The sequence below is a fragment of the Entelurus aequoreus genome, linkage group LG10 (genome assembly GCF_033978785.1).
Source record: "Entelurus aequoreus isolate RoL-2023_Sb linkage group LG10, RoL_Eaeq_v1.1, whole genome shotgun sequence".
NCBI classification, from domain to species: domain Eukaryota; kingdom Metazoa; phylum Chordata; class Actinopteri; order Syngnathiformes; family Syngnathidae; genus Entelurus; species Entelurus aequoreus.
In genome coordinates, this window is record NC_084740.1 from 35,018,257 (window position 1) to 35,044,702 (window position 26,446).

Consider the following 26,446-nt stretch of genomic DNA (forward strand, 5'->3'; position numbering starts at 1 on the left):
GGGTTCAGTTTACATGCGTCAGTGCAGATTTGAGTTCACAAGCTACGATGAAAAAATATTGAAATAGGATGGAGTGGTTTTCATCTCCGTGTAAAGGTGTACATACTCACGTACACTAGGTGGCAGTAAAACAACTGACATGGTCAAAGGAGACGAAGAAGACGCTACTCGCACCGGTGTCCTCTCACAACAAACTATTTAGTCAATGAGGACCTTCAACTGAAGTCATCGTCAAAGAAGAGAGGACATTCGGCAACAATGAAGTGAGTATTTCAAACAGTTTTATGACCATTATATATATCATGTTTCACGGGTTAGTTTAACGTCTGCGAGCCCGAAAGGTACACAGCTAGTCGCGTTAGCCTAGCTTCACTGCTAAACGTTTGCCTCTTTGGCTAGCTACGGCGAAGCTAACGTAAACAAAACAAGTTCGACTGTTTAAGGACGACTTTTTCATTTCAGACTCAACATCGACGGTCTGCTGGTGTATTTCCCATATGATTACATTTATCCTGAACAATACTCATACATGCTGGAACTGAAGAGGACACTGGATGCTAAGGTGGGAGTTTGATTGATTGATTGAGACTTTTTTTAGTAGATTGCACAGTACAGTTCATATTCCGTACAATTGACCACTAAATGGTAACACCCGAATAAGTTTTTCAACTCGTTTAAGTCTGGGTCCACGTTAATCAATTCATGGTACAAATATATACTATCAGATTGCTGGTTACTGAGGTTCAATCCCCACCTTCTACCAACCTAGTCACGTCCGTTGTGTCCTTGGGCAAGACACTTCACTCTTGCTCCTGATGGCTGCTGGTTAGCGCCTTGCATGGCAGCTCCCGCCATCAGTGTGTGAATGTGTGTGTGAATGGGTGAATGTGGAAATACTGTCAAAAGCGCTTTGAGTACCTTGAAGGTAGAAAAGCGCTATACAAGTATAACCCATTTATCATTTATCATCATAATACAGTCATCACACAAGTTAATCATCAGTATATAGTATATCAAAGATGTTGGTAAGTGAAAGCCTCCACCAAATAAGCTAGAAGAAGCTTTTGACAGGGGGTCCAGAATATACATGGAATGATGAAAAATGGTAGCATGCACAACAACAACAACGCTATATGATAAACACAAGATAATATACTCTGATGATTAACTTGTGTGATGACTGTATTCAATGTATATACTATATACATCGAATTATTTACAATCCGGGGGGAGGGGGTAGGTTAGGTTCGGTTGCTATCAGTATATTTCAGTGAACAATTTTATCATCTGAGAAATGGACATTGTAGCAGTGTATGTCTCACTTTGTAGGATATGTACAGCGAGCAGTGAACATAGTGAGCTCAGAAAGCATAAGAACAAGTATATACATTTGATTACTTACATTTGGTTATTTACAATCCGGGGATGTGGAAGGGGGAGGGGGTTAGTCAAAGGTTGAAGTTGTATGGAGGTGTTGTTTTAGTGCGGTTTTGAAGGAGGATAGAGATGCACTTTCTTTTTCACCTGTTGGGAGTGCATTCCATATTGATGTGGCATAGAAGGAGAATGAGTTAAGACCTTTGTTAGATCGGAATCTGGGTTTGACGTGGTTAGTGGAACTCCCCCTGGTGTTGTGGTTATGGCGGTCATTTACGTTCTTGAAGTAGTTTGACATGTACTTCGGTATCAGGGAGGTGTAGCGGATTTTATAGACTAGGCTCAGTGCAAGTTGTTTTACTCTGTCCTCCACCCTGAGCCAGCCCACTTAGGAGAAGTGGGTAGGAGTGAGGTGGGATCTAGGGTGGAGGTCTAGAAGTAACCTGACTATCTTGTTCTGGGATGTTTGGAGTCTAGATTTGAGGGTTTTGGAGGTGCTGGGGTACCAGGAGGTGCATGCGTAGTCAAAAAAGGGTTGAATGAGAGTTCCCGTTAGAATCTTCAAGGTGCTTTTGTTGACCAGAGAGGAGATTCTCTAGAGAAATCTTGTTCATTGGTTGACATTTTTGATTACCTTGGTTGCAAATTTTATCACAGGAAAGATTAGCCTCTAGAATGGAACCTAGTTAGGTGACCTCATCTTTCCTGGTGATAACAATGTCACCCACTTTTATAGTGAAGTCACTGACTTTCTTAAGGTTGATTTGGGACCCAAACAGAATGGATTCCGTTTTACCCAAGTGTATGTAGAGCTTATTGTCAGCGAGCCAGGTGCAAATACTACAGAGTTCGGCACTGAGGATTTTTTCCACCTGTGATTTGTCCTTGCCGGATACCAGCAGGGCAGAGTCATCCGCAAACAGGAACAATTCACAGTTACATGCTGATGACGTCGTTTATGTATATTAGGAACAGTAAAGGCCCTAATATACTGCCTTGGGGGACTCCACAGCTTACTGAGGGGGGGGGGGGGGGCAGGGTGCTGTTCACCTCTACCACCTGCTCCCTCCCCTCCAAGTAAGATTCCATCCAGCTCGATGAGGTTTTATCAAATCCGATTGCTTTAAGCTTATCCAACAGTATAGCGTGGTTAACGGTGTCAAAGGCCTTCTGAAGGTCCAGCATGACCATGCCGCAGTATTTGCCCGCGTCCACCTCATGTTTGATGTGGTCGGTCAGATAGTGCAAAACATACCTGCAATGTTGTATTGAGCAACATGATAATCGATCAATAAGTTATCGTAAAACAATAAAACAAATGCAAAAGAAAATGCTGCAAACGCCCACAAACCATTATAACAACTGCATGGGAGAAATGCTGCAAGTTCACGGGAGACATTGGAAGTTTGCGATGCTAAATGAAAATATATAAGGTTTTGTTAATCGCTTGGTCACATTTAACGCTGGCATTAACTATGTACCGTATTTTTCGGACCGTAAGACTCACTTAAAATTCTTTCATTTTCTCAAAAATCGACAGTGCGCCTTATGACCCGGTGCGTCTAATGTACGGAATAATTCTGGTTGTGCTTACCGTCCTCGAAGCAATTTTATTTGGTACATGGTGTAATGACAAATGTGACCAGTAGATGGTAGTCACACATAAGAGATACGTGCAGACTGCAATATGACGCCAGTAAACAAAAACAAACCTTTAAATGTTCCATTAAATATAAAGAACACTAAACACGGCACACAAAAATCTGTCAAAATGTTTTTAGTATGACTTTGAAGCCGCACCGCTTGATAGATTGTCGGCTCATTACGGCTACCATAGTCAGAGATACAAGTATTACTATGGTGTGTGTATAAGGACCGCTAAATGGCACCCATTAGCAGACATATTTGGCGTTTTGTTTCACAATATTATGCAAAACCAACTTTTCTTACCTTCTGATGTGCTTTTGAGATCTGTAGTTTTATATGTGTGTTTTACAAAAAAATATCATAATATGAACCCTTTAATGCGCCTAATAATCCGGGAGCCTTTTGTACGAAAATAGACCTGAATAGAGCCGCTCATCGGCAGTGCGCCTTATAATCCGGTGCGCCCTATGGTCCAGAAAATACGGTACGCTGGTTGCTGTGTAATAATTAAAAAAATATGTCTTGAAGGGTTCAACAAGGACAACATTTTATCTGTTGTATTGGGTTTGTAGAAGTTCTGTGTTTGGAGCAGGGGTGTCCAAAATGTGATCTGAGGGCCACTTGCAGCCCGCAACTGATTTTTTTTTAACGGCCTGCGGCTCATTCTGAATATAATATTTAAAACAAAAAAGGAATAAGAACGTGGAATAAAAGAGCGAACAGGTGAAATGTAACAGGAAAAGTAGCGATGTTGACTTTAATAACACAAAGCTGCCATGCAGACTGTTTTTTTCCCCCAAATCTGTCATTGCTTTAAAAAAAAATGTATTAAAATCAATGTTATGAATTATTGCCGTATTCAATTACTTAACATCAAATATTCCACTTTGAAATATTTTTTGGGGGAAACACTGCATATTTTGTGTTTGCCATATTAAAAAAACGTTTTTATCTTTTAGTAAAAGGGCATAAAGCGAACAGTTAAAAAAAAAATACAAAGTTATACAATCGGCAGATAAATCCAAAGTTGATGTAGAGATTTAAGTGTTGAAAGTTGATTGAAAAAATGACAGATTTGTAACACTTTTATTAATAGGGTCCTTTTGGATTTTTTTAAACTGTCATTGCTAAAAAGAAAAAATTATGTTGTTAGAATTATTGTCCTATTTAAGACCCCAATTACCTGACAACAATTATTCCACTTTGACATTTTTTGGGGGGAAAATATTGCACATGTTGTGTTTTTGCTATTAAGAACATATGTTTGACAAAAACAGCATAACAAATTCAAGAACATTTTTTTAATCTTTTATATCGACAGACCCGAAGTTGATCTAGAAATGTAAGCGTAGAATATTTAAAAAAATATATTTTTATGACTGAAACCCTTTTGGGTTCCCAGGACCAAACTTGAAAGGTGGTCCTAAAGGTTAAAAAAATGTATATATTGTATTGGTTTAGAAAAAAATATGCTTTGCTTTGACTTTTCAGTGCGCGGCCCTCAGTGGAAAGTTTGTGAGACCTCTGGTTTAGAGCGTTTGAACGCTGCTGTGTTTGCCACCGTAGATTTGTTAAAGACGACTTGATGGTCCTCACGCCATGATTCTTTCTTGGCCTTTCCGCGTACATTCAGGGTCATGGCGTCCTGGAGATGCCGTCAGGAACAGGGAAGACCATCTCTCTGTTGTCCCTCATTGTTGCGTACCAGAGGGTGAGTGACGCTCCCACTGTACTTGAAGAGTTCCTGACTCGCGAACGTGGCACGAGAGCTTCACTAAATAATGTTCTGCCTCTTCAGGCGTTCCCTCTGGAAGTGTCCAAGCTCATCTACTGCTCCAGAACGGTTCCTGAGATTGAGAAGGTGCATTCGATTCCAACACCAGCGTACTGGCGGAAACATTCCGGTGCTTATGAGATTGTCTTGTTGTTCAGGTGGTTGAGGAGCTCAGGAAGCTGATGGAGTTTTGTTCCAAAGAAACGGGCGAGAGAAACAATTTCCTGGCTCTGGCGCTTTCCTCCCGGAAGAACCTCTGCATCCACCCTGAGGTGAGTTGTCAAGAACATGCCGCAGCAGGAGGGGGCGCCATAACCCCGAATCATGTTCAAGGACACCACAATCAGTCCCTCCTGGAATTTGCAATGTCACGATCGCACAAATTCCTATTGATTCAACCAATTCTCATGTCGTCCTATGCATGGCTCGGTCCCCTACTAACTGGTTCCTGTCTACGCCGCTAAGCCTTCTGGGTAATGTAGTATATAAACACGTGTCCTGACTGCCTACATTTATTTGTACTTTATTCATCCCAAGGTAAGATAATTAAGAAGATATTTTCATTTGCAAAGCTGACCTAGCAAAGAGGCAGTATTTACATGTTAGAGATGTTGAAGTGCGATGATAATCTCTCATCGTCTTTCATTTGCCAACAAAAATAGCTCTATAGATTGCTTTTAACAGTTCACAAATGTCCTTGATGTGTGGGGTAAATATGTGGGAACATACTGTGAATGGATGTTTAAGATGGCCAAACACTATTCAAGTGTAAATAAACACGGAGAATGTCTCCATCTGGTGGACAACAGAGCACACAATAAAGAAGTCTTTGGTGGGGTTTGTTCGATAATTATTATTATTAGTTTTAATTAATTAAATTACAACATTTTGACAAAGAGCTCTGAGTAGGTGATTTTACTGCCATCTAGTGTCTACTTTGAAGTCTATAAAACATCAATACAGTATTTGTGTTGCAGATTGTTTGAGGTTACATTCACAAGGAACACTTGGAATATTAACAAGTTCCTTAGATCAATGTATTTGCGGTAAAAGCCTCAAACATTGCAACTTTAGCTGCAGCTTTGTGAAAAAGCTGCTGTGAACTTAAGCACTTTATACCTCAATCGCGAAGAGGAAAAAAAAGCCCATAAAATCCTGAAAAATTGTGAATTTTGGAAAAAGGGACTTGTGTTTTCTTCCAGGTGAGCAGTCTGCGCTTCGGCAAGGAAGTGGATGGGAAGTGTCACAGTCTGACGGCGTCGTACATCCGTGCTCAGCGTCACAGCGACCCCGACCTGCCATCCTGCAGCTTCTATGAGGTGCCCACATCGCCGCCAGCACGTGCCGTCGCCGGCTCCTCGCTATTAACCTGCTGCACTTCCCTGCAGGAGTTTGACGCCGTCGGCCGCCAGGTGCCGCTACCCGCCGCCGTCTACAACCTGGACGACCTGAAGGACTTTGGACGCAGGAAAGGCTGGTGTCCTTATTACCTGGCACGCTACGCGGTACGCACCGTCCGACAGGAAGTGAAAGAATGCCGCAACCCCACCCCCAGTAACGTTGTTTCTACCAGATCCTGCACGCCAACATCGTGGTGTACAGCTACCACTACCTGCTCGACCCCAAGATAGCCGACCTGGTGTCCAAAGAACTGGCCAAGAACTCCGTGGTGGTCTTTGACGAGGCGCACAACATCGGTGAGTGTCACAGTTCATCAGCTCTTTTAAGAACGTCGACACAGCAGAAAAAGTTTGGGATCTTCCCGCCAGCAACAGATGCTAACTGACAGAAGGTTCGGTACTTTTGTTTGTGTTGATAATAAATTAAACATTTTTATTGCAATAGTGTTCCCTCGCTACAACACGGTTCACTTTACTGTTACACAGATTTTTTTTTGTGTGCGTGTAATTTTTTAATGTCGCATGCTTTTATTTTTTTTTTATTAAATTTTTTTACAGTGTGTGAATGCGCATTGTGTTCTGACTGTAGACCATTGTCAAATCAATCTTCTTCATGCCATGCGTCCTGTACAGTACTGAATGCGTTCAGCTTGCCTAATTGACAAAATTGTTTGATGCGAGCATACATATACTGTACAGTACTGTAAATGAAAAAAAACATGCACAGTAAAGGAAAAAACATAGTGTAAACGTAAAAAATATATATTTAACGAAAACACATTAAAACGGAAAAAAAAAAATTCAACTTCTACTACACGGATTTCACTTACAGCGGGTATTTTTTGAAGCGTAACCCCAAATGATGGAACACTGTATTTAAAAATGAGCTGATTATGATAACTGTTGTCCAGTTGTTATATCTTGTTTTATTGTAACATTTGTAAGTCTCAATTACAGTTACTAATCCAAAATGTTAGATGACAGTAGTGTATAGTTTATGGTGTGCTGGCAAGTCAGTTCAGTCTTTTGTGTTAAAAGTGTTAACACTGTAAGTATTACCGTATTTTTCGGACTATAAGTCACAGTTTTTTTCATAGTTTGGCCGGGGGTGCGACTTATACTCAGGTGCGACTTATGTGTGAAATTATTAACACATTATCGTAAAATATCAAATAATATTATTTAGCTAATTCACGTAAGAGACTAGACGTATAAGATTTCATGGGATTTAGCGATTAGGAGTGACAGATTGTTTGGTAAACGTATAGCATGTTCAATATGTTATAGTTATTTGAATGACTCTTACCATAATATGTTACGTTAACATACCAGGCACGTTCTCAGTTGGTTATTTATGCCTCATATAACGTACACTTATTCAGCCTGTTGTTCACTATTCCTTATTTATTTTAAATTGCCTTGCAAATGTTTATTCTTGGTGTTGGGTTTTATCAAATAAATTTCCCCCAAAAATGCGACTTATACTCCAGTGCGACTTATATATGTTTTTTCCATTCTTTATTATGCATTTTCGGCCGGTGCGACTTATACTCCGGAGCGACTTATAGTCCGAAAAATACGGTATACTTATTGCACACCAGGTGTTTGATTGTAACGCACATCTTAGTTGTAGTTTTCATTAACACATTTGGAGGTGTTGAAATCGGCAAGTAAAATCGCTAATGCTAATCAGTAGCATGTCAATAGCGAAGCTTTTTTATATTCAGCATCAAACTAGCGCATGCGGAGCATTACTTAACTTACGCTGGAGCATTTTATGAGTCAAATTCTTTGTTGGAATTGAAAATTGCAACACTGCCTTGAGAAAGTTTGGCTGAGTTGGGCTCTTAGTGCTGCTGGAGTGATCGCCAAGTGACGTGAAGTCATACGCAACCCCGGTATTGAAACATGGCCCTGTTGGATTTTACGTGAACTTGCGAGATTTGATCAGTGCCAAAAAAAGTACTGGATTCTGTACTCCGACACACTGTTGAGCAGCACACTGAGTGGCCATAAATATGTCCTGCCTTAAGAAAGAGCTCTTGTGTTTGCCTCTCCTTGCAGACAACGTGTGCATCGACTCCATGAGCGTCAACATCACCCGGCGGACACTGGACCGTTGTCAGGGCAACGTGGAGACGCTGCAGAGCACCATACAGAAGTAAGTAGGACACCAGCTGGCACTGGTTTCACTGATTAATACATATGCTCTTCTATTGTGTATTATTGTATACTTAATGTTGTTGTTTTGACAGATAAATGTCAACATTATTTAATCAACATTGATCTAAATAGCACTTTTCTTACAAAGGCAAGTGGCAACACAAAGTGCTTCACAACAACAACAAAGAAAAAGACACATTATATTGACGATAACGAAACATGGCATGGTATGAGGATTGAGGAAAAACAACTCAAATGAACGCCATCTAAAAATAGCATGTACATTTTTTTTTAAATAAATGTAAAATTAAAATATAAATAATGCATCACAATGAGAGAATAATAGTATTGTAGTAATAATAGCAATAAATAAAATAGAAAATAACAGAATAAATATGAAAAACCTAAGAAGAGTTTATATTATTATTATTATTATTATTATAAATGATCAGGAATGGACTTATGCTGCGTTTCAGTTGAAGTGGAGTTGTAATTGTGTTTTTTTAATAATTCCTTAAATTAAGCTCATGACGCAGTAAGTTGAATGATGCAGACACGTTTGTTACTGGATACTTCCTAATATGTTTCTACCGTGAAGACTTTGTATGTGTAAGTAATATGCAACCATAATTATTTGATACTTGTTTATATTGACAAATGTGCTGTTTTACACTGCAAGATTGTTCACTTATTACGTATGTCTACCTCGTGTGCTATTGTGTGCTTAGCTGTCGTGTAGCTGCTCGCTCCTAGTAGCTTATAGCCTAGCATGTTTACATTTTGTAAACGACTTGACTAAAATAGAAGAAATGGTGTGCTTATTTCGATGTGAACTGTCTGTCCTGATTGTCACAGGTCAGCTTCTGACTTTATGTTGTGATGACAAAAATAAACATCACTACATTGATTAAGACAAAGGTATTTGGACACATTCCATCTACAGGAAGTGAAAAGTACAAAAAAAAAAGTGTTTAAAATAACAATGTTGCCACAAAGTTGGAACTTAAAATTGTCCAAAATGCTTTGCTAATATGAATATTAAGAGATGATTGGTTAGATTTTTGATGAAGTTGATGTCAGACATGTTGAAATGTGTGACTGTAAATGTGTGACTGTAAACATGTGACGTACTTCAGAGGTTGATTTTAAACACAATTCAACGTGTCATTGAAGTCAAATGTTCAATAGAAAGTGCATATTAATAATAATTCAACTTCCTGTCATGTGACAGGATCAAAGAGACAGACGCTGCCAAACTGAAGGAGGAGTACCGGCGGCTGGTGGAGGGTCTGAAGGAGGCCAACGTTGCCCGGGAAACGGACGTGTATCTCGCTAATCCCGTGTTGCCAGATGAGGTCCTGCAAGGTATTGTTTTTTTTTCATCCGTTCTCGTTTGCCGGATGGACCGATTGGACGTTTGTTTGGCCACAGAGGCGGTTCCCGGCACCATCCGCACTGCAGAGCACTTTGTGGGCTTCCTGAAGCGCTTCATGGAATATTTAAAGTCCCGTCTGAGGGTGCAGCACGTCGTTCAGGAGAGCGCCCCGCAGTTCCTCAAAGACATCTTTGAGAAAGTCTGCATCGACCGCAAGCCTCTCAGGTCTGCACCTTCTAGAGGCGTGGCCTGGTGTCATGTGACTCCCCGCCCTTCTCTCATTGGAACAACGCCCTGCGTCTCCTCCGCAGGTTTTGTGCGGAGCGTCTGCAGTCGTTGCTACGGACCCTGGAGATCGCAGACATCGCTGACTTCTCAGCCGTCACGCTCATCTCCAACTTCGCCACGCTGGTCAGCACGTACAGCCAAGGTGCGCTCGCCGCCGTCCTGGTGGTCCCACTTCATCCTGCCTTGTCATGATGGACTCTTCTCCTTCTAAAGGTTTCACCATCATCATCGAGCCCTTTGAGGACCGGACGCCAACAATCGCCAACCCCGTCTTGCACTTCAGGTAGGCGGGTCCATCACTTATTTACGTTTCAGTCGTCCCTTCAAATATTGCAACTTTGACATTTTTAAGCATTTTCTACACATTTTTTACCTCAATTAAGTATTTAATTAAGTTGTATGCGTTACACTGCAGTATTTTCTATTATGTTGTGCTAATCGATAAAGATATTAAGGGTAAACAATGCTAACAACACGGCAGCTAATCTTGGTGCTATCTTCGCCGCAACAATCAAGTTGACCAACTTTTAGCAGAAAAACTTTTTGATGCACAACACCTGCCTCATCAAGAACACATCTTCACATTGGTGTAGGGATGGCTACTGTTCACATTTGAACCGATATGCTCACAATTTTAGGTACATGGGAATCGATACCGGTACTCAACAGTACCAATTTTCGGTACTTTTTTGTGTTGATGAATATTGTTTATTTTTTTAGAACATCTAATTTTTTTATTGCAACATCTAAAAATGAGCTGATTATGGTAAGTGCTGTCGTTATATTGAGTTTTATTTATCTCATTTGCAAGCATAACATTAGATTGCAAGTCCAAGACGATAGATGGCAGTAGTGTATTGTTCATGTCTTGTTTTTTTTGTTGCGCCCAAAAAAAAATGTCATACTATAAGTATTGTACTTATTACGCACAAGCTGTTTGATTGTTACGTGCATCTTAGTTGTAGTTTTCGTTAACACACTTGAAGGTGTGGAAATCACCATGTAAACTCGTTAATGCTAATCCGTAGCAAAGCCAATGTATATTAGCATCAAGCTAGCGAAGTGAAGCCTTACTTTACTTACGTTGGAGCTTTTTTTTTGAGTCAATTTCTTTGTTGGCATTTAAAATAGCAACATTAGCTAGAGGTAGTTTGGCTCAGCCCGCTCTCAGTGCTGCTGGAGTGATTGCCAATTGCTGAAGCGTGACGTCACAAGTAACCCAGGTACCGTAACGAGGTATGTTTGGATTTTACATGAATCAGTGCGAGATTAGGTTAGTGCCAAAAAAAGGTACCGGATTCAGTAGCCATCCTCACATTGGTGAGACTTTGATGTGAGCGAAAAGCCGAGATGCTAGACGCACTAAAACCACTGCTGTCAGCAGCTGTCTGGGCACATTTAAAGTGGAAATGAACTTTGTTGATGTACTTCATCTTCGACATCAGCTCCACGTGACGTTGGTGAGCCTTTGGCGTGACAACGTGGGAGACGCAATGCTAACAACACTGCTAATGGTTGTAGCTGCGACGGTCAAGTGGGGCAATTTTTGGCAAAACTTGCGCCCGTGGTCTCGGCCCATGGAAGCCCAGTTCTAACTTAGAGGAAATAGACAGAATGCCGTTTTGTAGAGGCAGGGTGATGCTTGGAGGATCTTCCGGTCTAGGGGCAAATACTGTAATGTACAGTCGAACACACTCAAGGCGACTATATTGCGAGTGTAAAGGTGACTATATGGCAGTTATTTCATGTTTAGAGGGCTCGATGTTGACATAATTTTAATGCTGTATGAAAATATTTGATTTACTAATAATCTTTCTTTGTGGAAATGTGTTTACCGCGAGGGATGACTGTATTTTCCAACAATTCCGACATGTTGAGGACTGGGTGTGGTTTGTCTTCTCGCTCCTCAGCTGCATGGACCCGTCCATCGCCATCAAGCCGGTCTTTCAGAGGTTCCAGTCGGTGGTCATAACCTCGGGTGTAAGTTGCTCGCCCTCCTCTTCAACCTCTTCATCTTGTCGTCGTGACTTCAAGCTTTCTGTCCCCGGCCAGACGCTGTCCCCGCTGGATATCTACCCTCGCATCCTGGACTTCCGGCCTGTCACGGTGGCGTCCTTCACCATGACGCTGGCACGCACCTGTCTCTGCCCGCTGGTGCGTCCAACACTCGCCACGTCCCCCCGTGACCCCGCCGCTCTCATCCCATCGTCTTGTCTCCATAGATTGTTGGACGGGGGAACGACCAAGTGGCTCTCAGCTCCAAGTTTGAGACCAGAGAGGATTTTGGTGAGTAGAAATGTCTTTGAATGGCGTCAAACACCCTTTTGAAAATGTTCCTTTTCCAGCTGTGATTCGTAACTACGGCAACCTCTTACTGGAGATGTCCGCTGTCGTTCCTGATGGCATCGTGGCGTTTTTCACCAGTTACGTCTACATGGAGAACATCGTGGCGTCCTGGTACGAGCAGGTCAGCGTCTGTTTAGCGGGCCCATCGCGGTGGCGGCGGTTAGCATCAGGCGAGCGTAGCATGACGCCAAGTTGTGGTGTGTGTGTGTGCAGGGCATTTTGGAGAACATCCAGAAAAACAAGCTGATCTTCATCGAGACGCAGGATGCCGCCGAGACCAGCATGGCGCTGGAGAAGTATCAGGAGGTCATGCATGTCACCGTCAATCATTGCCTTGAAAGAGCGTTCACCTCTGACCTCTGACTCCAACTTTAGGCGTGCGAGAACGGCCGAGGAGCCATCTTGCTCTCCGTCGCCAGAGGGAAAGTGTCAGAGGGCATCGATTTTGGTAAGCTTTGCCAAAAGTGCCAACGTTTCCAAGGTTCACCGAGCACGTCTGCTGTCTCCAGTGCATCACTTTGGCCGCGCCGTCATCATGTTTGGCGTTCCCTACGTGTACACGCAGAGTCGCATCCTGAAGGTGAGCTCCAGCTTCTTTACTTCCATACTTTTCTTCTTCACGTCTTCATGACATGGCCGCCCTCTCCAGGCCCGGCTGGAGTACCTGCGAGACCAGTTCCAGATCCGAGAGAACGACTTCCTCACGTTTGACGCCATGCGTCACGCCGCTCAGTGCGTGGGCCGAGTCATCAGAGGCAAGACTGACTATGGACTCATGATTTTTGCTGACAAGGTAAAATATTTACATGTTGTCAAATGAACCTTGTTGACAATTTAGCATAATGCTGATTATAAAGGTCAAACCATGAAATTAGAATATTGTGCAAAGGTTACTTTATTCCAGCAATTACATTTACAAGGTGAAACTAATATAGACAGACTCAACATATTTCAAGCCTTCTTTTGATATTATTTTCATGATTATGGCTTACAGTTTATGAAAAATTGTACCGTAATTGAAGATCTCGTCTAACAAATAAAGGCCTGACATTTCACTTTGCAGCAATTTTATATCACATATTAATTTTCACATTATAAGTTGGAATGGCTGACATGAATCAACTTTTGCACAATATTCAATTTTTTTGAGTTTCACCTGTAGCGTCACACCTCCCTGTCCTTTCTCTGCGGTGTGAGGCAGTGCAGCCATCTTTTTTATTGGGTTTACAGGCACAAATTCTGCCTAGCAACAAAAGCAAACATGTCACATGGGAAAGAATACAAGCAAATTGTTGTTCAAAATGTAATGATTGTATTTATAGTGTTTAGGAGGGGTGCACAAAAAAAATCAATTCACATCCGAATTGCGATTTCTATTTACCGTATTTTTCGGAGTATAAGTCGCACCGGCCGAACATGCATAATAAAGAAGGAAAAAAACATATAAGTCGCACTGGAGTATAAGTCGCATTTTTGGGGGAAATTGATTTGATAAAACCCAACACCAAGAATAGACATTTGAAAGGCAATTTAAAATAAAGAATAGTGAACAACAGGCTGAATAAGTGTACGTTATATGAGGCATAAATAACCAACTGAGAACGTGCTTGGTATGTTAACGTAACATATTATGGTAAGAGTCATTCAAATAACTATAACATATAGAACATGCTATACGTTTACCAAACAATCTGTCACTCCCAATCGCTAAATCCCATGAAATCTTATACGTCTAGTCTCTTACGTGAATGAGCTAAATAATATTATTTGATATTTTACGCTAATGTGTTAATCATTTCACACATAAGTTGCTCCTGAGTATAAGTCGCACCCCCGGCCAAACTATGAAAAAAAACTGCGACTTAGTCTGAAAAATACGGTATTTCTATTCTAAATCGATTCATATATTTCAAAAATACATTTATGTAAAAAATTTTAAAAAGGTAGAATCAATTTTTAAAGATGTTTTTATGTCACTTCCACACATCCAAAAGGAGCTTTTCTAACCTGTTTTTGAAAAAGTTTCATTAGAATGGAATCATTAGGTGCCCAAAGATTCACACCCCTAGTGTTAAGTGTCTATTGTGCAATCACAAACACTACTTTTCAGCAGAATCTAAATCCTGTATACGTGATAATTACATTTTGTAACGAGCAGGAATGTTATAGTCTTCATCACACCAAGGGCTTGAAAGTGTGACGTGGAAACTTGCGTGGGTCTTACTGAACTCTAAATGGCTGATTTAACAGCATTAACTGCTGGTCATAATAGTCAGGAAAAAAAAGATTTAGTGAGCAGGAAGTCAGGTTATGAAGCGAATAAAGAGACTATGAATAGCCGTGAGACGATCAAACATGACTTTTAACGCCATCACCTGGTTTATTTTGGTGTGTTCACGGAATTTTTTCACTTGTTTGAATCAAAGCATGTGATTTGTTCAGTTTCACACATAGCATTTTGTTTTAAGTTAGTGTTAGCCAAGCTAGCTGTGGGCTACAAACAAGGTACAGTTTTTTGGGGGGAACAAGCAATACCCCTATTCATAGATCATTAACTGAGAAAACTTTAGATACTTCTCACAATACTGCTGGTTGAGTACAGCCATGTAAACAGAATCTGTCCAGCAACAATGGCTACCCAGCTCCCACAATGCATTGCGAAATCCCTTGCCGTCTCGAGCCCTATTACAATATTCTTACTTTTCATGTCATAATTGTACTAAACGGGTCTCATTGTTCCAGGTCATGTGACACACATTCGTGTTTGTTGCTAGGCAGAAATGATTGTTTTTGTATCACATTTTACCGTGCTAGCCACTGACGCGATCACGCTGCTTCCTCCCGCAGCGCTACGCCAGAGCCGACAAACGCGGGAAACTCCCTCGCTGGATCCAGGAGCACATCAACGACGGCAGCCTCAACCTGACCGTGGACGAGACGGTGCAGCTGTCCAAGCACTTCCTGCGTCAGATGGCTCAGCCCTTCAGACAGGTCTCGCGCAACACAAACAACAAAGCGATAAGTTGTCGCGCTTGCCTGGCCTTACTGTCCTGTTTCCTCTTGTGTGGCCCCCTACTGTGCAGGAGGACCAACTGGGTCTGTCTCTGCTGACACTGGAGCAGCTGCAGTCCGAGGACATGCTGAAGAAGATCGCTCAGATGGCGCATCAGAGCTGAAAGTGACATCATTACCTGACACCCCTACACCCCCCCACACACATTGTCTGTCATACAGACTTTACTTTTCTACAGCCGCTGCACAGTTTTATATTGGCATCATGTATTTGTTACAAACACATTCTTACATCATGACCAACAATAAACGCTGAGTGAAACTTGATGACATTTATTTACATTTCCCACCAACAATAGAAAACAAACATTTATATTGACTACTCGGCAGAAAGATTCATGTTCTCTACATGTCTGTTTCTATGGCAACTGATGCCATCTTGATGGGACAAACCCTACAATCATGTTGTACAGAGTAGAAAAAGTCCAAATGACAAACTAAAGTCTTCTAGTGGACTAAAAATGTAGAGTCAATATATATTTCCACAAACTGCAGCGTCAGCTTCCAAAATATTACATTTTAAATATTTATTTGAGGACGCCTTTATCGTCGATTTGCTGCAGCTTTGAGATTAAATGTGCAAAAAGCTTCTACAATCCATCCATAGCAAATAAAAACTTGAGATGAATAAGTTACGTTGTCAAAATGTAAACAAGCTTAAATGAGATATGAAAATAGTCCTCATTTTTAAAAAGGCAAAACGTACACGCGTGGACTCGGGAAGCAAATGTAACGTTTCATCCGGTGTCGGTTGTGCAAACATTTGTCTCTCACGGGAACGTCCATGTCTTTAAACGCCCTCTTATGGACAAACTGTGCCGTGACATGACGAGAAGTGAAAACGTCTGAAGTGCAAGTTTAGATTGTAACTTGTAACGACGAACTAATGATGGTCTCCTCACCTGGAATGTGAATTTAAGTAAGAATGCTCAGGTGCACTCGGTATGCCACACACACACTTCATGAAATCTCTGGAACATTCAAGAGTTGCCTCAAATGAGAACAGTGTGGTTTTTCACAAATGTGCACTCTGAGATCCATCTTGTGTTTGTAGGCTACCAAAACAAACCACATACTATTTTACTTCATCAATATAAATGGACCCTCAGTGTGTGTGTGTGTGTGTGTGTACGTTAGCTGGTGCCAAGTGATCCTCTCCTGGTGAGGCTCTGCGTGCTGGAGCTCAGTCCTCGATGGTCCGTCAGCGAGCGCGACTGAAGAACAAAACCAAAGCAACAATTAAACCACCTGCTGAGTCGTCATTTTGTTGTTGCTAAACTTTGATGTGCTTGTTAAAAAGCAAATGGTTCATTATCTAACATTAAGGTCATGTTTTGTCCGCACCTGGCCGCCATCTGGACTTTCTCCTCCAACGTTGAGGAAATTCAGCGAGTTGGCGCGTTTCATCCTGCAGACAGGAAGTCACATGCGCACTCGGTTTTGTATTAAAAAAACATTTAAAATGAAAGCCTCAGTTTTTACCCAGCATTCCTTGGAGCGTCGTCATCCATGCCGGCGCCCTTCAGCTTGCGGACCAGCTTCTCGCTGCTTCGCCGTATGGACTCTCGCAGTTTGGTGAAGGAGCCGCTGCGCCTCAGGGGTCCCTCCTGGTGGGATTGGGCCTCGTCTCCGCCCGACCAGCTGGGCCGGGCGTCACCTGGACGACAAGACGGGAAACATCTAAACCAGAATAGCCCAAAGCTGCGACGCACAGCTAATTTTCACGGCAAGATGAAAAATACTATTACAGGAAAAAAACCATGAAAAAGTGGAATAAAGAGCTAACAGGTGACAGGTAACGACAACAAGTTGCAATGTTGACTCTAATAACACAAAGCTGCCATCTTTAAAACTCATTGCTCAAAAACAATCAAAATCTGTACTTTACCTCAAATATTCCACTTTGAAATATTTGTTAGGAAAAACATTCCATATTTGGTGTTTTTACCTTAAAAACAGTTTTATTTAGGTTTTTGTAGGGGACGGCGTGACGCGGTTGGGAGAGTGGCTGTGCCAGCAACCTCAGGGTTCCTGGTTCAATCCCCATCTTCTACCAACCTCGTCATGTCTGTTGTGTCCTTGAGCAAGACACTTCACCCTTGCTCATGATGGGTGGTGGTTAGCACCTTGCATGGCAGCTCCCGCCATCAGTGTGTGAATGTGTGTGTGAATGGGTGAATGTGGAAATACTGTCAAGCGCTTTGAGTACCTTGGAGGTAGAAAAGCACTATAAAAGTATAACCCATTTTCTATCCATCCATCCATCCATTTTCTACCGCTTGTCCCTTTTGGGTTCGCGGGAGGGAGGGGGGGGGGGCTGGAGCCTATCTCAGCTGCATTCGGGCGGAAGGCGGGGTACACCCTGGACAAGTCGCCACCTCATCACAGGGCCAACACAGATAGACAACATTCACACTCACATTCACACACTAGGGCCAATTTAGTGTTGCCAATCATCCTATCCCCAGGTGCATGTCTTTGGAGGCGGGATCCATTTTCCATTTTTGAAGTGAAGTGAAGTGAATTATATTTATATAGCGCTTTTCTCTAGTGACTCAAAGCGCTTTACATAGTGAAAACCCAATATCTAAGTTACATTTAAACCAGTGTGGGTGGCACTGGGGTGGGTAAAGTGTCTCGCCCAAGGACACAACGGCAGTGACTAGGATGGCGGAAGCGGGAATCGAACCTGGAACCCTCAAGTTGCTGGCACGGCCACTCTACCAACCGAGCTATACCGCCCCACATTTCCATTTTCCATTTGACAAAAAGTGCATAAAACAAGCAAACAAAATTAAAATAAAATAAAAAACCTTATGTTCAACAGACATCTTGATCTGAAGTTGATTTAGAGATTCAAGAGTAAAAAGTAAAAAAAAAAATGTTTGATGTATTTTCACCACTTTTAGGAGTGGGGCCTTTTTGGATCCCTGAGCGTTTTAGTGGGATTTTTTTTTTTTAACTGCCATTGTTCAAAAACTAATAATTAATGAAAAATCAATGTTGTTATGATTTATTGACCTATTTAAGGCTCCAATCACTTCACATCTAATATTCCACTCGGAAATTTTTGGGGAGAAAATATTGCATATTTTGTGTTTCTGCCGAAGAAAACAGTTTTAACTAAAAGAGCATAAATCAATCGACAGATAGATTGGAAGTTATATTTATATAACGTATTTAACATTTTTATGACCTAGACCAGGCCTGGGCAATTACTTTGACTGGGGGGCCAAATTTAGAGAAAGAAATGTGTCTGAGGGCCGGTATATCTATTTTCAGGAACACTAATACAAAACCTCACAATAATGTCTGATTGAATGCTAAAAACGTTTTGACAGACCCTTTTTAAAAAACGGAATTTTAAATTTTTCTATGAACGACAAAACACTGAATATTGATAACATATGAACGTCACACCCCCTCTAAATCGACATATTTTACAATCAAGCAAAACGCGACAAAAATGCGACAAACAGCGAAATATGAACGCAAAGGGTAAAAATACAATCTGATATATAACTAAGCTTTAGAACTTTGTTGTGAAAATCTCCTTCCGCGTTTGTCCCTGACACCCACATTTCAGGCTGACACTCTGTGGAAACGCTCCCCACCCCCACTGCTTGGTGCCTCGTCTGAGCTGCTGTGACTTAGATTACCATAGTAACTAATTAATTACCATAGTAACTAGTATATCATGCAAAAGCACAGATTCCAACCATTGAAATACTTTGTATAGTTCAAGACTTACGGTCATTAGAAAACATCACTGCACATCATAATGGCAGCTACGCTTTCCATCTTAAAGATCTAAAAAAATTATTTGGGAATGTCCGGCGGGCCAGATTGAAATACTCAATGGGCCGCATGTGGCCCCCGGGCCTTAATTTGCCCAGGTCTGACCTAGACCCTTCCAGGTTTCCGAGACCAAACTTGAAGGGAGCCCTAAAGGTTAAAAAAAAATTACATCTTGTATTGGATTTGAAAATGAAAAATATCACAACGGCCCCTGCATGCTTTGATGCTTTCAATGTGTGGCTCTCAGTGGGAAAAGTTTGGACACCCCCAGTCTTTGTTTGTTCTCACGTTTGCCACGGTAACTCACCTTCCACGGATCCAAACTCCTTCTCGTGTGCTCTGGTGAGGATCTCCTTGTACAGCGCTTCTGCCTGACGGTACTTTCCCTGCTTGAGGTAACAGGACGCCTGACAGCGAGAGGAAGTAAGGCGAGCATGAAACCAGGTCATTTCGTATCATAACCCCGCCCCCCTCTGTGTCTCACCAGGTTGTTTTTGGTCTTGGCCACGTTGGCGTCGTCGGGGCCCAGTCTGCTCTGGTAGATGTGCAGAGCGCGCTCGTAGTACTGCTCCACTTCCTGGTACTTGCCCTGGTTCTGACACAGCAGCGCCAAGTTGTTCAGCTGCTTGGCCACGTCGGGGTGGTCCGTGCCCAGAACCTGTATGGTGTGTGTAAGAGTAAGGGGCGGAGTGGGGAGGCGGGGCTTAGGCTCACCTTCTCTCTGATCTGCAGCGCTCGTTTGCACAGTGGCTCCGCCTCTGTGTATTTGCCTCGTTTACCATAAAGCACCGCCAGGTTGTTCAAGGTGGCTGCCACCTGCACACACACACACACACACACTCACATATAAATCTTATGTGTGTACGACACACAAAAAGCAAAGAACTTACAGCAGGGTGGTCCAATCCCAGTGTTTTCTCCCTAATGGCCAGTGCATCATTCAGCAGGTTAGCGGCTTCTTTGTATTTGTTTTGGTCTCTGAGGAAATCCAGTTTTTATGTCAGTCGGGATTTGGTGCAGAAATCTTAAGACGTATGTGATGGTCGCCATTAGCCTCACCTGTACACCAGCGCTAGGATGTTCAACATGGTGGCGACATCAGGGTGGGTGTGGCCGGACGACTTCTCCAAGTCCTCCAAGGCCTGTGGACATGGGAGAGGAGCTTCAGAGGCTTTCAGTTAGGACTGCACAATTACCGTATTTTCCACACTTTAAGGCGCACCTAAAAACCTCCAATTTTGTCAAAAGCTGACAGTGCGCCTTATAAACCTGTGCGCCTTATATATGGACCAATATTGAGCCTCCAACAGGTAAAAGTTTCAATCAATCAATCACAACTACGGTAAGCAGCCGCCGACTTCATTTTCCCCCGTAGAAGAAGAAGGGCGTGGTGCATGCTGGGATATATGACTGCGCGAGGCGTGCCGTTTCATTTCCATTTGTTTGTTTATGTAAAGAACCCAAAATGGCTCCTATAAAAGAGACACACTTACGACGCAGAGTTTAAACTTAAGACGATCAGTCACGCAGTAGAACACGGGAATAGAGCAGCAGCGACACTGACTCCATTAATGACGACTTCGACGAGGCGTGTTGGATGCCGTATTCACCCAACTGTTTAATTCGGACACTGAAGAAGAAAAATTTGAGGGATTCGTGGATGAGGAATAACTTCATAAAGTGAGCTTTACATGTTTATTTTGTGTGTTGTGTTGTGTGACATTACCGTTTGAGCAACGTTGAGTTATTGATGTATTGTTATTGCTCTGCACTATTTTCAGTGTTACTATATTGTGATTGCACTAACGTGTGATTTACCGTAACAGTATGACTGTTTTTTACCTGTTTATTGAATCAGGGAAAAGTTCCCCTCCACTATGTGATAGAAATGATGCACTAATGTTATACCTTGCTGTTGTTAAAAGATAAACAAAACACCACGTCACTGACTTTACCTCTGGGAAAATAATAAAACAGCTGTTTATTCATTTTGGGAGTGAACAGAGTTGTCAGAAGGCTGGTTTGTAATCTATTAATAAAGTTTGACTGACCTATCTGACTGTTTAGTTGACATTCCCTTCAGCGCAGCTCCATCTAATGGATGCATAACGTAACCCCAGCCTCTACTGTAGCATCTATTCTATGCGCCTTATAATGTGGTGCGCCTTATATATGAACAAAGTTTTAAAATATGCCATTCATTGAAGGTGCGCCTTATAATCCGGTGCGCCTTAAAGTGCGGAAAATACGGTATTTGCATTTGAATCCCGATTGGGACCGCCACAGTTTAATGAAGGCGATATCAGCAATTGAAAAGCATGCTATGTTGCATATCAAATCAAGCACGGCGGCACCGTCCATGCCAGAGTCCTGTGTGTATGTGCACGAAACTACTGCTCGCTAGTGCTAACATATCGGATAAATATGGGAAATAATTACAAAAGTATGCTTCATTCACTAACTGTGTTAAAAAAGTGAGAATAATACATAGCGATGGATGTAGAGAACATACAATTTGCCAACAGCTAAAACTATGTACCGTATTTTTCGGACTATAAGTCGCAGTTTTTTTCATAGTTTGGCCGGGGGTGCGACTTATACTCAGGAGCGACTTATGTGTGAAATGATTAACACATTACCGTAAAATATCACATATTATTATTTAGCTCATTCACGTAAGAGACTAGACGTATAAGATTGCATGGGATTTAGCGATTAGGAGTGACAGATTGTTTGGTAAACGTATAGCATGTTCTATGTTATAGTTATTTGAATGACTCTTACCATAATATGTTACGTTAACATACCAGGCACCTTCTCAGTTGGTTATTTATGCCTCATATAACGTACACTTATTCAGCCTGTTGCTCACCATTCTTTATTTATTTTAAATTGCCTTTCAAATGTCTATTCTTGGTGTTGGGTTTTATCAAATAAATTTCCCCCAAAAATGCAACTTATACTCCAGTGCGACTTATATATGTTTTTTTCCTTCTTTATTGTGCATTTTTGGCCGGCGCGACTTATACTTCGGAGCGACTTATAGTCCAAAAAATACGGTATATTGGTATTACGAGTTATACCGGTATCTTTTAGAAATGGTATGTATTTGAGACAATATCGCCATACCGATATAAGTAATCCTTAACGTCTTGACACTCAATGTGTCTGTGTTGGCTGTTAGGTCTCGCCTCTCTGCGCTCACTTGACCCAGACTCCAGTACGAGGAGTGTGTGAAACATACCTTCCTCTTTTTGCCGGGAAATCACAGTCCTCCTTTGCCGATCCCGTTTTTTACTCTCAATGAAAACAGAATCCTCAGCAGTATTGCTGCCAGCAATCGGGTGCGTTAGACTCCAGCCTCGGCATCACTCGTTCATGACAGCAGCGTGGCGAGGTGCAATTGACGTGATTTAATCAAATCAACCGCGCGAGAGAGAGATGTATGCACTTGAAAACAACGGAGAAGACGTTGCTGCCAAACTACACACTTTGTGTAAATAGATATGTTCCCAGAATAACTATTTTCTGCAGGGTTAGTGCTCACAAATGAGTGCGGCTAAGTTGGTGTGGTATTACTGAATACAACGCCTTGGTCTGACTACGGTCCGTTTAAAGAAATCCCCACTTTTCCTGTTTTATCGACATTTTATTCGCTCTCTGCAACACTCATTTTTACTTTCTCTTCTCACTCCATGCAAACAATCAATCGTGATTGTTGTGACAGGATGGCACAACCAAACATGATAGTTGATACTGTCACCTGATTGGCTGTTAGCGTGTCACTCCCACTGATCAATGATCACTTCCTGTGTTGCTCGGTTACCAGAGAGCGAGCGCCTTTGTGCAACAACCGGTTTCTTTCGACAAAGAAAAAATATAAAACGTTTTATCGAATGCATTTTTTATTGATATCGGTTACGTGTCTTTTTTTGAATCAATTTAAGTGGACCCCGACTTAAACAAGTTGAAAAACTTATTCGGGTGTTACCATTTAGTGGTCAATTGTACGGAATATGTACTTCACTGTGCAACATACTAATAAAAGTCTCAATCAATCAATCAATCGCGATATCGTTTTATCGCCCAGCCCGAGTTGGTCACAAGTAAAGATTCATATGCACGTGTGTCAGTCACATGATCCTACATTCATGGATTTAAAAAATGTGTTAGTCTCTAAATGCGTTTTGGTCGCACGATTTCGCACACGTTTTCAGTCCCACTACTTTCCCAACATGGCTTCCGTCTGACCTGTTTGCAGAGGGGGACGGCGACCTCGTAGCGGCCCTGCGAGGCGTACTGGATGACAAGGTTGTGGAGTGTGCGGAGGCGGGCGGGAATCTCGTAGCCGCCCTGCTGGGCCGCGGCGGCTGCGCTGCTGTGGTGAGGCGCTGACGACAAAGAGCACAAGCTTGTTATTGTCACTCACTGCTGCCTCCTCAGGGAAGTGGTGGTACTACAGGCAAGTAGTGCTTATACCAGGGGTGTCCAAACTACGGCCCGCAGGCCAAGTGCGACCCGCCGGCGTCTTCAAATTGGTCCTCGAGACGTCATGAGTTCATCTTAAATACCAGGCGATCTCTGAATGCTACATATATTCGCTGCCATCTTGTGCACAATAAGAGTAAATTAGCCCTTGAATGTACTTTATTATAATAGCACAGCATTTCCAAACAATCCAAACTAAATCCCTAGTCATGGTGCAAAAAAAATCCAACTAACATAATAGGTCAACACACATGGTCAGACATAACACAACCTGCTTGTGGATATTAAAAAAACGTCCAAACACCATTAAAAAAATTCTAAATTACACCCCTTTAAATGTATTAGAGTGCATGATGGGAACAATGTAAAACATTATCTCCACACTTATTTATGTTTGACACATTTTAGCTGCTTGATATTTCTGATCGATTACAAATCTTTAAGAAGGTTGTCACGGAAGTAAACAAGGTAGGAGTCAAACTTTCACATACTCTTAATATCCATTATATTAATTATATACATATATATATATATTTACTTTACAAGCAGTCGGCTTTCGGCCCCGGACACATTTTTTTAGCCCAATGCGGCCACTAGGTCAAAAAGTCTGGACACCCCTGACTTAGTTTGCACGTGTCTTACTTTGTGACGACTCCTCGTCCTCGGCAGGAAAAAGGTCGTCAAGAGATTCTTTGTTGGAGGATGTGTTCTTGTTGTCCTGAGCAAACAAACAAACATCAGCCAAGAAATTTTATATTATTGTTCTGAAGTACTAATTGATCAAAATTATTTGTAACGGTTTGAATCACATGACAACCAGGGTTTTTCTTTTCCACTGATGAATGGTAATAATGTTAATAACTAGAGATCGATTGATATGCTTTTTTCAAGGCCTCCTTTCAGTAGTCAAGGAGGCTGATAACCGATATTAGGTTCTGATATTCATTTGCAGTAAAAGTTATTTAAACATGAACAGTATATGTCAGTAATAAGCTGGACAAGGCTTTAAGTTTTTTTTGGTTTTGTTTTTTACATTATTTTTTAGGAAACGTCGGATCAATAATGACAATGTTTTATGTGGCGCTAATGTTGTAGTTAATTTAGCACCAAAATACATCAGGGGATTTCACAAACATGAAATGTGTCTAAGAGGAACATCAATATTTGCATTTCTAGATATGGAAATATCCTGGAAATTTTGTAAAAAATATGGCATTTCTCTACATCACAATAACTCGCCATCTTCTCAATTTTATGAAATTTAATATTTTGTAAGGTTTCCTCGTAGGGAACCCTGATATATTGGTTGGTTGAATTTTATTTTGAATATGTATATAGTTTCAATATGATATGCCACATATTTTAACTTTTCTTTACAACATGTTTAAAAAGGAGTACGAAGAAGCAAAGCTTATTTAATCCTACCCTTTTCCCACTTCATAGCAATTACGATCAACTTCCTGTTCTCAATTTGTAACACAATTTGCATCAAATAATTTCTCAATTTGCCATGACTGATATGAAATACATGATTTTTTAAATATGGCAAACATTTAAATACAAACAATTCTGGGTTCCTTCGTGTAGCTGATAGGTGAGACATTTTATTAAGCTGGCTGACATTTCTTACTGGATGTTATGGAAAGTATGAGAATGTGTGAGCTGCTGCCTGCTCTTCTTTACTTATTATAAAATATTATATATATATATATATATATATATATATATATATATATATATATATATATATATATATATATATATATATATATATATATATATATATATATATATATATATATATATATATATATATATATATATATATATATATATATATAGAGAGAGAGTAACATATGCATATACATATACATATACACACATATATATATACACACACACACATACAGTCACGATCAAAAGTTTACATACACTTGTAAAGAACAATGTTGTGGCTGTCTTGAGTTTCCAATCATTTCTACAACTCTTATTTTTTGTGATAGAGTGATTGGAGCACATACTTGTTGGTCACAAAAAACATTCATGAAGTTTGGTTCTTTTATGAATTTATAATGAGTCTACTGAAAATGTGACCAAATGTGCTGGGTCAAAAGTATACATACAGCAATGTTAATATTTGGTTACATGTCCCTTGGCAAGTTTCACTGCAATAAGGCGCTTTTGGTAGCCATCCACAAGCTTCTGGTAAGCTTCTGGTTGAATTTGTGACAAAATTGGTGCAGTTCAGCTAAATGTGTTGGTTTTCTGACATGGACTTGTTTCTTCAGCATTGTCCACAATGCTGAAGAAACAGCATTGTGGACGGGTTGGTGTTCCAGAAACATGTTTTTCAAACCCTTGGCGGTTGCCTTGAGACTTTAGTGAAAACACGGTAGGTGTTTTCACTAAATACATCACATGGACAAAGATAAGACCTTCTGGAGGAAAGTTCTGTGGTCAGATGAAACAAAAATTTAGGTGTTTGGCCACAATACCCAGCAATATGTTTGGAGGAGAAAAGGTGAGGCCTTTAATCCCAGGAACACTATACCTACCGTCAAGCATGGTGGTGGTAGTATTATGCTCGGGGCCTGTTTTGCTGCCAATGGAACTGGTGCTTTAAATGGGACAATGAAAAAGGAGGATTACCTCCAAATTCTTCAGGTCAACCTAAAATCATCAGCCCGTAGGTTGGGTCTTGGGCGCAGTTGGGTGTTC

The 26,446-nt window shown here is 41.3% G+C and overlaps 2 protein-coding genes across 6 annotated transcripts in view; one reads left to right on the top strand and one right to left on the bottom strand.

Annotated features, from left to right (window-relative positions):
- Positions 1–15,709, top strand: ercc2 (excision repair cross-complementation group 2). Of its 2 annotated transcripts, XM_062060607.1 has the most exons (23): positions 5–263; positions 463–562; positions 4,658–4,735; positions 4,823–4,885; positions 4,957–5,070; positions 6,001–6,117; positions 6,187–6,303; positions 6,372–6,495; positions 8,263–8,359; positions 9,593–9,726; positions 9,793–9,961; positions 10,048–10,166; positions 10,238–10,307; positions 11,935–12,004; positions 12,077–12,178; positions 12,247–12,310; positions 12,370–12,491; positions 12,584–12,676; positions 12,746–12,818; positions 12,880–12,950; positions 13,020–13,163; positions 15,218–15,361; positions 15,454–15,709. In XM_062060607.1, the coding sequence occupies exons 1-23, from the start codon at positions 259–261 to the stop codon at positions 15,544–15,546; spliced, it is 2,283 nt and encodes a 760-aa protein (XP_061916591.1). In that variant the 5' UTR covers positions 5–258; the 3' UTR covers positions 15,547–15,709. The 2 variants fall into 2 exon arrangements, 1 of the variants encoding a protein (XP_061916591.1); XR_009827483.1 differs by lacking the exons at positions 13,020–13,163; positions 15,218–15,361; positions 15,454–15,709 and having other exon boundaries at positions 1–263; positions 12,370–12,481.
- Positions 15,695–26,446, bottom strand: part of klc3 (kinesin light chain 3) — an 18,788-nt gene continuing 8,036 nt past the window's right edge. For all 4 annotated transcript variants that reach the window (XM_062060610.1, XM_062060608.1, XM_062060611.1 and 1 more), the window contains exons 5-14: positions 24,371–24,446; positions 23,492–23,631; positions 20,300–20,382; positions 20,131–20,218; positions 19,955–20,056; positions 19,725–19,898; positions 19,548–19,647; positions 16,925–17,099; positions 16,787–16,850; positions 15,695–16,656 (exon numbers count right to left, since the gene is read on the bottom strand). In XM_062060610.1, coding sequence (XP_061916594.1) covers positions 16,576–16,656; positions 16,787–16,850; positions 16,925–17,099; positions 19,548–19,647; positions 19,725–19,898; positions 19,955–20,056; positions 20,131–20,218; positions 20,300–20,382; positions 23,492–23,631; positions 24,371–24,446 — 1,083 coding nt within the window. In that variant the 3' untranslated portion in view covers positions 15,695–16,575. The remainder of the gene's footprint in view (positions 16,657–16,786; positions 16,851–16,924; positions 17,100–19,547; positions 19,648–19,724; positions 19,899–19,954; positions 20,057–20,130; positions 20,219–20,299; positions 20,383–23,491; positions 23,632–24,370; positions 24,447–26,446) is intronic.

Excerpts from the sequence above, each read along its gene's own strand:
- ercc2 (XM_062060607.1), top strand. Across the intron at positions 12,311-12,369 it reads TGAGACCAGAGAGGATTTTG|CTGTGATTCGTAACTACGGC; the intron begins GTGAGTAGAAAT and ends TTCCTTTTCCAG. Across the intron at positions 13,164-15,217 it reads TCATGATTTTTGCTGACAAG|CGCTACGCCAGAGCCGACAA; the intron begins GTAAAATATTTA and ends TTCCTCCCGCAG.